The sequence below is a fragment of the Podarcis muralis genome, chromosome 2 (genome assembly GCF_964188315.1).
Source record: "Podarcis muralis chromosome 2, rPodMur119.hap1.1, whole genome shotgun sequence".
Lineage (NCBI taxonomy): Eukaryota > Metazoa > Chordata > Lepidosauria > Squamata > Lacertidae > Podarcis > Podarcis muralis.
The window spans coordinates 7,336,552-7,347,529 of NC_135656.1; the positions used below are offsets into that span (position 1 = coordinate 7,336,552).

The following is a 10,978-nucleotide window of genomic DNA, read 5'->3' on the forward strand; positions in this document are numbered from 1 at the left end:
GTACCCATTGTTTTATTTTACCTTCATTTTTGATAGATAGGAACACAGAGCAAAAGCTTTCACATTTTCTGGAGCAAACTACCAAAAACTCCTAACGATTCAAAAGAAATGCATTCAAGACCTGCGCTGGCATACTGGAGAATCCAGTTCTGCAGAGTTGTCCACAATTATTGCCCGATTACTTTCCACTCTTCAGCCCTGAGAAGGGGGAGGGTGGAATAGTGGCATATTAGAAGCCTAATATCTGAGTGCATTTTTAAGAAATAAAAACAGCTTAATAGAGATGAAATGCCTTGTGTTACAAACTGAAAGAACAAGAAAAGAGAAGAAAAGAAGGTAAACAGACAAGGTGCTAATCTCTGTGGCATTATGCAATATTGTGGTTATCTAATGACAGCAAGGCTATTCAATAGAAACCCCATTGTCTGAAGGAGAAAAGAAGAAAATCAGCACCAATATTGGAGCCTACAAGAGAGGAAGGTGCAGTTGTTGTCTGAAGATGGAAAGTTTCCAAACTCCACAGGAACAGGAGGGGGAAGAGGAGGACTGGCCACTTTTATTGGCTCCGCCCATACCTGGAGACGATCTTTTATTGCAGCACCTGCAGATATATATCTCTCTCTGTATGGCCCGGCACTTTGCTTCACTCCCTTGGCATCCCAGACAGAGCAGAGGCTTTCACACCTTCATTGCCATTCCACCTGCTCCAGTGCAACCATGAGAAAAGAAATTTGCACCATCGCTTTTCTCCGAGCTGTCTTCTGCGAGTTCTTAGCCACCCTGCTTTTCGTCTTCTTCGGTTTGGGCTCAGCCCTGAAGTGGCCTTCGGCCTTGCCAAGCGTCCTCCAGATCGCCCTGGCTTTCGGCTTGGCCATTGCCACGATGGTACAGACATTTGGTCCCATCAGCGGTGGCCACGTCAACCCAGCAGTGACCATTGCCTTCTTTGTAGGGAACCAGATCTCTTTCCTCCGGACATTGTTCTATGTTGCAGCCCAGATGATCGGTGCCATCGCTGGGGCAGGCATACTTTATGCGGTGACTCCTTCTAACGCCCGTGGCAACCTGGCAGTCAACGCGGTAAGTACTTGCTGTGGCTGTGGATTAGATACGTGATATTGGTGGTTTGGCACCTCGGGCAGGCAAGTGCCCCTCAAAGGGGAACTGGCTTCTCAGGAGAGACCTGAACCTAGCCTCTGAAGAGCTTGTGGCACAAGAGATCCCACCAGCACATTATGCTGTAGAGTAAGAATAGGCATGGAAGTTTGCTGGCAGGACTGGTTAATTGTGCCTTGTAATTTTCAATGTGGCGTTTCTTCCAAAGGTCTCTCATATCCAAGCGAATGAGTCAGCCAGTCCCAGAGAGAGAGAGAGAGAGAGAGAGAGAGAGAGAGAGAGAGAGAGCTATACTTTTTCTTTAACTCCAGCTTTACCACTTAAAGAATGATCTGGGGAGCGGCAGATGTACAGATGTTGGTTCCTTTTAGAGTTGTTGTTTTTCAAAACGATAATAATTTGGAACCATTTCAAACTGTTGATATTCAGTTGCTGCATGTTGCCTTGTGTCCTCTTGGAAAGGCATTGACTTCTTTCCCACTATTTCCCAATGGCATAATAATTTATAATAATAGTTTATTATTTACACCCTGCCCATCTGGCTGGGTTTCCCACTCCAAAAGCTACTCTTGCAGTCCAGTGGACAGCATTGAGAACTATGCTCAGGGATGTGGGAAGGAAGAGTAAATTAGCTACACACAAGCCCAACAACTGTGAACACAGAGTTTCCCATTTGCTTCCCGTGTGTGAGCATGGATCTCTTCAGATCCCTGTGAAAGGTCTGTTAAGCCCAGGATGAAGCTGAAAGATCCGCCAGTCTTCAGCACACTAAACTCTATGCTGGTCTGTGTATTGAATTAAATGGACCCGTCCGGGAAGGTTTAGAATCCTCATTAGACCTGGACAGGAAAAGGTACAAGAGACCAGCTAAGCCAGCAGGAGGAGGATGTGGGGAAATTCAGAACACCCTTTGCCAACCTGGTGCTCTCCAGATGTGTTGGACTGCAGCTCCCATCAGCTGCAGCTAGCAGAGCTAGGGGATGGGGGGAGTTTTAGTCCAAAGCATCTGTAAGGCATTAAGGCTGGTCGGTTGGCATTGATCTGTCTCGGGAAACAACAGAAGAGTGCGCCTTCAGGGGTGAAGTCAAACTTGTAGTGCTACAGCGCCTGCTGTGGAAAGGGAAGGGAGTCAGTGTTAAAGGCAACTGGAAGTTCCAGGTTTCCATTGTAGGGGCACAAATTTCCTACCAAAGGAAATCAGATTTTTTTACCTACTTGTTCAGTAGCTAAGGATCCAGCTTACTTCCCCTTGTTTCCTAAATTTTCACCAGCAACCATTCTTCTGTTCCTATTAAGCTTTTAGTTAGCATGCAGAGACTGCAAAAGGGAATCTTTGGACTGCTCTGCATTTCAATCTCTCTTGCATTATCCACATTACAGATAGGTAGCCGTGTTGGTCTGTCATAGTCAAAACAAAAAAATTCCTTCCAGTAGCACCTTAAAGACCAACTAAGTTAGTTCTTGGTATGAGCTTTCGTGTGCATGCACACTTCTTCAGATACCAGATATCAGATATCTGAAGAAGTGTGCATGCACACGAAAGCTCATACCAAGAACTAACTTAGTTGGTCTTTAAGGTGCTACTGGAAGGAATTTTTTTGTTTTGATTATCCACATTAACACTGAATTGTAGCTCTGAATTGTTGTCGATGTAGAAGAGGAAGCTGGAAGGAGAAATGTTTGTAATGTAGATAAGCCACCTGCCCACTGTAGGTTTGATATTTGCATTACAAACCTGCCCCAAAAGCAAGAATTACCTTAAACCTCATGGGTGTAAAGATGCAAACTGCCTGACCAGAGGGCTTAAAATCTATTCCCCCCCCCCCCCCGTGAATTTCATTGACCCGCAACATACCTATGTAAATCCCAAATGCTTATAGTTCCTTCTAACTCCCCTCTTCTAAATGTAAGCTAGAGACTCATTTAATGGAGCCAGGGAACATTCTTTTAAGGCTGCCTAAAAGAGGATCCTGGTATCTGCTCCTGAATTGTTGCAAATCCCATAGCTTCCCCCTGCATTGTTCTTCAGCAGGTATTAGCTGTTGTAAAGAGCATTTGAAGGAGATAAAGCACTTGCCAAGAGATAATATCTCAGAGCTAGGTTGATGAGGCTGTATGAGAAATCAGTAACAAAAGAGAGATAAATGAAGGAAATAAAAGATGGACAGAGTGATAGACCATTTAAAAAACAATGAATGCCTTGTATAACTCCAACTCCTGTTGCTTCTTAAAGATCCTTTCCTGTCCTATAGAGAGGGGTTTATAATTCCAGTTTAGTTCTATTGAAGCTCAGTGAGCTGAATTGTTTATTTAGTATTATTAAGCACCACGCCTCCAGCAAGCTTGGCAGCGCCCAAGTAGAGAGTGAAATGCAGCTCAGAGGAATGAAATCTAATAGCAACCGTGAAGTCCTATTGCACTTTGGGGTTTGTTGTTTTCTTAACAACCACCCTTAAGAGTAACCTTTACTTAGTTGGAAGTAGTTTTTCTTGGTTTTAAGCAGGAGTTAGTTCTAGAGATGAACGTGCAAGGTTGTAACCGCAGTCTCTTCTCTTCCATCCTGACAGCTCAGCAACAACACAACCGCAGGCCAGGCTGTGGTGGTGGAGATGATCTTAACTTTCATGCTTGTTATGTGCATCTTTGCCTCGACTGACAGCCGCCGGCGCGACCATGTGGGCTCCCCATCCCTGTCTATCGGACTGGCTGTCACTCTGGGCCACCTCGTTGGGGTAAGTGTTTTTCTGCTCAGGTTTTCTTTTAGGAACTTCGGGAGCTGTCCGATGTTTTGAGTCAGGCTGTTAGTCCATCGAGCTCAGGTTTGTCCAGAAATACTGGCAGCAGCTCTCCAAGGTGCAGGTGGCAGGCGCTGAACCTGCCACCTTCTGCGTGGAAAACAAAGCGGTGTTGCATAAACAAAAGGAAGGGGGAGATGGAAAGAGTGAAATGCCCCCACATCATGGCAGCCTTGAGTGCTGATCACTTGGGGGGGGGTGATGTGGGGCCACAGTCACTATTTATATCCCGCCCTCTCCAGCCGAAGCCAGGCTGAGAGTGCCTAACAACAGTAAAAGTAATACAGCATTCTAAAATCAATTCATTCTAAAATCAATTCAAAATCAAATTAATGGCAACCATTGGGCTAGAGTTCTGTGAGGATTACCAAAGGAGGGGGTCAGGCTGTGCCTTGGCTAAAGGCCTGGTGGAACAGCTCCGTCTTGCAGGCCTTGTGGAAAGATGTCAAGTCCCACCGGTCCCTAGTCTCTTGTGACAGAGCGTTCCACCAGATCGGAGCCACAGCCAAAAAAGCCCTGGTTCTGGTTGAGGCCAGCCTAACCTCCCTGTGGCCCGGGACCTCCAAGATGTTTTTGTTTGAAGACCGGAAGGTCCTCCATGGGACATACCAGGAGAGGCGGTCCCATAGGTACAAGGGTCCTAGGCCGTATAGGGCTTTAAAGGTTAAAACCAGCACCTTAAACCTGATCCTGTACTCCACCGGGAGCCAGTGCAGCTGGTATAGCACTGGGTGAATGTGATCCCACGGCGAAGACCCCTTAAGGAGTCTCGCCGCGGCATTCTGCACCCACTGGAGTTTCTGGGTCAGTCTCAAGGGCAGCCCCATGTAGAGTGAGTTACAATAATCAAGCCTGGAGGTGACCGTCGCGTGGATCACAGTGTCTAGGTCAGGGTGAGAGAGGTAAGGAACTGTAAAGAGAGGTAAGCTTTAACTGCTTAGCTTGGCGGAGATGAGAAGTGAGAGCTCCAAGCAAAGAATCCTATGGCTTCTGCCATTTCTGCAGTAGGAAACAGTCTTCATAAAATCATAGAACTATAGAGTTGAAAGGGGTACCAAGGGTCATCTAGTCCAACCCCCTGCAATGCATGATTCCCAGCTAAAGCATCCATGACAGATGGCCATCCAATCCCTGCTTAAAAACCTCCAAGGAAGGAGAGTCTTATGCCAAGTCAGACTGTTTGCCTATCTAGCCCAGTGTTCAGTGTTGTCTGCTCTGCCTGGATAGCAATGGCTCTCCAGGGTTTCGGACAGAGAGTATGGGTTGAATCCAATGCTAGCCCTACTCAGAGTGGACCCATAGAAATGAACAGATATGACTAACTTAGTTCTGTCTACTCTGAGCAGGACTAGCTTTGGATACAATCATATTTCTCATCCTTTACTACCGGTACCTTTTTCCCTGAAGAAGCCAGGATTGGAAAGAAATACATTTGGCATGCTAAAGGTGTGCTGTACTATAGAGCTATGGCCCATTTGGGTAGAGCAGAGGCAGGGAACCCATGGCCCTCGTGTAGAGATGCAGCATTCGCATGTAAGGGCTTGTGCACACAAGCAGGATTTGCACCACACCAAGCATGGCCGGGCTGAGAATCTGATAGCAGCTCCATGGTGTGGAGAATGCCAGAAGGGAGAATTTGCAGGGAGAATTTGCAGGGATTGCCTAACTTTCGCAAAGCCACAACAACAAACCTATGGTTACGTGGAACATACTCAATAAACACACAAAACGTAACTGGCTGTACTTTTGAATAAATAAGGTATACTATTCATTGTATCAAGGGACACGGGTGGCACTGTGGGTTAAACCACAGAGCCTAGGACTTGCCGATCAGAAGGTTGGCGTTTCGAATCCCCGCAACAGGGTGAGCTCCCGTTGCTTGGTCCCTGCTCCTGCCAACCTAGCAGTTCAAAAGCATGTCAAAGTGCAAGTAGATAAATAGGTACCACTCCACCGGGAAGGTAAACGGCGTTTCCGTGTGCTGCTCTGGTTCACCAGAAGCGGCTTAGTCATGCTGGCCAATGACCTGGAAGCTGTACCCCGGCTCCCTCGGCCAATAAAGCAAGATGAGCGCCGCAACCCCAGAGTCGGCCATGACTGGACCTAACGATCAGGGGTCCCTTTACCCTTTACCTTATTCATTGTATCAATTTGTAGATTTCAACAGAAGTCTCATAAAGTTCAACGAAAAAAGCAGAAGACTCAGTGGATCAGTTCATTCTCTAGTCAGTTCATGCATATGGTCAATACATGTATAAGTATCTATTCCACCTGCCTGTTCAAAGAGTCCAATAATCCACATGAAGGGTTGTTACAGTTCCACAGAATCCTCAGAGTCTCAGACAAGGATTTCCGGAATATTAGCTTGTTTCGCCATCCTAGGCTTCATGGCAAAAATGACCAGGGAAATCAGAAACCAGGAAGAGAGAAACTTTAGTAAGGAATCGGAGAAATTTACAAATTACCTAAGAGAACACTGTAAACAGCTAAAAGCTTTGGCAGGATTTGAGTAATGCTTGTAATGTACTATAAACGAAGGTAAAAATGGACTACTCTAAGAAAAATAGAGAAAATATATGATGCAGTTGAAAAAGATTGAAAATGGAAACCATGGAAGGGTGGAGGAAAGGCCAAGGATTTAGGGACGCGGGTGGCGCTGTGGGTAAAAGCCTCAGCGCCTAGGGCTTGCCGATCGAAAGGTCAGCGGTTCGAATCCCCGCAGCGGGGTGCGCTCCCGTTGCTCGGTCCCAGCACCTGCCAACCTAGCAGTTCGAAAGCACCCCCGGGTGCAAGTAGATAAATAGAGACCACTTACCAGCGGGAAGATAAACGGCGTTTCCGTGTGCTGCGCTGGCTCGCCAGATGCAGCTTTGTCACGCTGGCCACGTGACCCGGAAGTGTCTCCGGACAGCGCTGGCTCCCGGGCTATAGAGTGAGATGGGCGCACAACCCTAGAGTCTGTCAAGACTGGCCCGTACAAGCAGGGGTACCTTTACCTTTACCTTTTAAATGTTGATGGTTATGTCTAATGTTTGAATTTAAATGTGTAATGCAAAACTGAATTTAAAAAAGATTATAAACAATGGAATTACAAGAAATGTTTAGATGCCTAACGAACACCTCCCCTCTTTTCCACAGATCTATTTTACTGGCTGCTCTATGAATCCTGCCAGGTCTTTTGGACCAGCTGTGGTGATGAAAAGATTCAGCAGTGCTCATTGGGTAAGAAGTTAGAGCTTTTCACTCTGAAGTAAAAGACAGTCACAGTAAATAAGCAGCGAAAACTGACCCTTAGCTGCTGCACGGCTAGGGTTTACTGGATGCAAAACCAAAGTCACACATATTTTAATACAGAAGTATTTCAGTGTAAAAGATAATGTACAGTAGGAATAGACAATGTGCTTCCCTTCAGATGACTACAACTTCCCAAATATTGACCATACTGGCAGAAACTAATGGGAGCTTTAAATTACAAGGCACCATGTTGGGTAACTCTGGTGTGTGTGTAATTTTTCATCTATGTTTTAGAACTGTGTTGGGCCACCAAATTTCAACAAGATTCGCAATGCCATGAGATGGGCGAGGTATAAATAGTAAAATTATCATTATCATTATTATTAAATAGGACATCCCTATTTTCATTGGGGGACGCGGGTGGCGCTTTGGGTAAAACCTCAGCACCTAGGACTTGCCAATCGTCAGGTCGGCGGTTCGAATCCCTGCAGCGGGGTGCGCTCCCGTCGTTCGGTCCCAGCGCCTGCCAACCTAGCAGTTCGAAAGCACTCCCGGGTGCAAGTAGATAAATAGGGACCGCTTACTAGCGGGAAGGTAAACGGCGTTCCGTGTGCTGCGCTGGCTCGCCAGTTGCAGCTTGTCAAGCTGGCCACGTGACCCGGAAGTGTCAAGACTGGCCCGTACGGGCAGGGGTACCTTTACCTTTACCTTATTTTCATTGGAGAAATGTTGGAGGGCATGTGAGTGGCTAGCTCGCAAAATGCTTTTGAAATTAGGCCAAGGGCTGTATGAGAGTCGGCCTTGGGCTGCACTTGCCTGCCTCTGCCCAAACCCATGAGGCATTTCTTTCATGGAAGATACGGCACAAGATGAATCAACCATCTCTGCTCTGGCCTAGCTGGCACAAAGGAGCCTGAAAGTCTTTGGACAGCTTCTAACTCCTTCCCTTGGTTCCTCAGGTCTTCTGGGTAGGCCCCATCGTTGGAGGCATTTTGGCCTCTCTGCTTTACAACTACCTTCTGATGCCTCATCCAATGAACATGTCAGAGAGGGTCGCAATTGTGAAAGGCACTTACGAGTCGGAAGAAGAGTGGGAAGAGAAAGAGAAAAGCATAGAAATGGCCTGCAAATGAGAACGCTCTGGATGAGAAGGTAGAGAAGACTCGAACACCCCCTGATGCCAAATGAACACTGACCAAATGCCTTGCAATTTAAAGAACCAAGATAGCTTCCACTGATGCCTGGGGACTGAAGAGGGAATCAGGGGGACATTACTTGTGTAAATAACCATTGTGAGTATGTGTGTGGGTGCATGTGTGTGTGTGGGTGCATGGGAAGAAGAAAGCTGGAACATGGATGGTTTGAGCACAGTCCGTTTTGGGAACAAGGCATTCAGAGTGCTGCACCAAACAAGAATCACATTGTAACGTCTCAGGACCGGCAAAGACCTGCAAGTGTTCTAGAGTTATGCCTGGCACCTTAGCTTTTGCAACTGTACGAGGGGTGGGTGTGTTAATAGTTTCTTTAGCAGTTTATATTTCCCTTCCTGATGGGCTACAGGACAAGTACCCCCAGGTCCACATATACTCTGGGCTTTCAGGGTTTGGGGGCAAAGTTGCCTGAGCTTGAATTTCCTAGGCTTGGTCCAGCTTCATATATGCAATAATGCTTGCAACTAGCCCTTTTTTGTATGCTTAATACAGCTCCAGCCCACATACACTGTAAATATTCACATGAACCCCTCAGGTCGGAGTTACAGTGGGGTTTATGGAGTGATACATTGGACAGCGAGATGAGAATTTGTGTGAGACCACCCCACAGAAACACCCCAGCCTTTAGAGAAAAAGACTGCCACATATACATTCACGGAGAAAAGGAAAACACCATCCAGACTCTTGCCTTGCCTTGATTTCCATCTTCCATGGGTTCAAGCAAGCAGCAAAAGGAAGAGAAACAATTTCTAGATCTACCGTACAAAGCACAAGGCCCCTTCCTTAGCCGGTTGACATCCTTGCTCCAGCTCGACACTTCTGCCTCTAGTCGATGTGTGGGAGGATTGCTAGCATTTGCGTTTGACCAGGTATCAAGAGGTTAAGACCTAGAGGAGGCAGAGCCAGGAGTCGGGATGGGGGAATGGGACTGGCGGGAGTGGAGCCAATAAAATCCAGAGGTTTGCTGCTGCTGCAGCTGGTGTTGGCAGAGGTGTTAGACCTGGCCTGTGCTTGAAGGGTGAAGGATCTGCACAGGAGATCACGTGTGAGAGTAATCTCAATTGCTGCCCCTGAACAAAATCTCCCCTGTGGCTCTGGGCCCTTGCAACTCCTCTTTCCTTGGTCTGAGGAAAGGTGTGGCCACAGAGGAAACAGGCACAACTGAGGCTGCTGACTCAGTCACTCATGGAGCAGTGTGTGAAATGGACCATTTGGCTCAGCTCCTGAGGATAGGAGGTGGGTCACCTTCAGAGTTCAAGACACGTTGCAGGTGCACTAAGTGGGAGAGGTGCAGCTGAATTTCACTTCAAGAAAAGAAAAATCAGCTTCAAACAAAAATCTTACTAACCGCAAATTCTGGCTGTTGAACAAAATAATTTGGCAACAGAATCAGATTTTAAAACAAATGTCCCTGAAATATCTGGGGAGAGTTTTGTTTGCTTGGTCGGCAGCCCAATTAAAGAGAAGGTAGCTTTGGGTGCTTCATCCAGAGGCGAGCACAGGTATGATAAGGAACTGGACCAAAAGTCAGTCCTCCTGCAGCTGTGGGGGAAGTCAGAGATGTGCGAGGAAAATCAATCCAGAAAGAATGATCTGTCCATTGACCCTTTCCAAAGTGTTATATAACTAGAGCTGGGCGGGGAAAGACTGCTGTTTTCTGCGTTGGCCGGTGTCTTGCTGAGTTTATTTCCTGTTTAATGCAATTTCATTTATTATTATGAGGGTCTCTGTAATATATTGTATTATTTATTATGAATAAAAAATAAAAAAACAGTGCAACAACATCGGTGGCTCAGGGATATGTCAATGTGGGTATAGTGGTCCTCACAGAGAACCAGGGAGACTCAATGGTAGCCTGTCAGGCTGGGAGAGGGAACATTTTTCAACTCAGGGCCATATTTCCTTCTAGATACCTACTGAGGGCCACATGCCAGTGGGTAGGGGGCACAAACAAAAGTGAGTAGAGCAACAAATGTGAATTTTACCTCTGTACTGGTGCCAAATGCATTGCTCTGCTTTCCTTTGGACCACATTGGCAAAGCCAAGAGGGAGGTTTGGTCGTCTGGGCAGCCCAGGATCTCCATACACACTGCCCAGGTTTGCACCCTAAAGAGAAGAAGAAGAAGAAGAGTTTGGATTTGATATCCTGCTTTATCACTACCCGAAGGAGTTTCAAAGCAGCTAACAATCTCCTTTCCCTTCCTCTCCACAACAAACACTCTGTGAGGTGAGTGAGGCTGAGAGGCTTCAGAGAAGTGTGACTAGCCCAAGGTCACCCAGCAGCTGCATGTGGAGGAGCAGGGAATCAAACCCGGTTCACCAGATTATGAGTCCATTGCTCTTAACCACTACACCACACTGGCTCTCCTTGGTGGAGGGGTCACTTTGGTGTTGTTAACAGAGCAAAAACCAATGTGGGAGGCAGCAGTTATGTTACCAGTCTCCACAACCCCACAGGCACTGTGATTCTCCAGCGGTTTGAATTCACCCCTGGAGGTGTACGCCATTGTCTCTTGAGACAGACTGATGCCAACAACAACAACAACAATAGGCAACACTTGTACATAGCTGTCAACTTACAGATTTGAAAATAAGGGACCAGCAGCCTCAAAAATAAGGGAT

At 46.7% G+C, this 10,978-nt stretch overlaps 1 protein-coding gene across 1 annotated transcript; it reads left to right on the forward strand.

The window, feature by feature from the left end:
* Positions 1–514: 514 nt before the first annotated feature.
* LOC114593012 (aquaporin-5-like) lies at positions 515–10,115 on the forward strand. Its single transcript, XM_028721475.2, has 4 exons — positions 515–1,080; positions 3,684–3,848; positions 7,050–7,133; positions 8,105–10,115. Exons 1-4 carry the CDS (start codon positions 718–720, stop codon positions 8,276–8,278), a joined length of 786 nt encoding a protein of 261 aa, XP_028577308.2. The 5' UTR covers positions 515–717; the 3' UTR covers positions 8,279–10,115.
* Positions 10,116–10,978: the final 863 nt, after the last annotated feature.

Coding starts and splice junctions, on each gene's coding strand:
- LOC114593012 (XM_028721475.2), top strand. CDS start 718: ATGAGAAAAGAAATTTGCACCATCGCTTTTCTCCGAGCTGTCTTCTGC. Junction 3,849..7,049: donor CTCTGGGCCACCTCGTTGGG/GTAAGTGTTTTT, acceptor TCTTTTCCACAG/ATCTATTTTACTGGCTGCTC. Junction 7,134..8,104: donor GATTCAGCAGTGCTCATTGG/GTAAGAAGTTAG, acceptor TTGGTTCCTCAG/GTCTTCTGGGTAGGCCCCAT.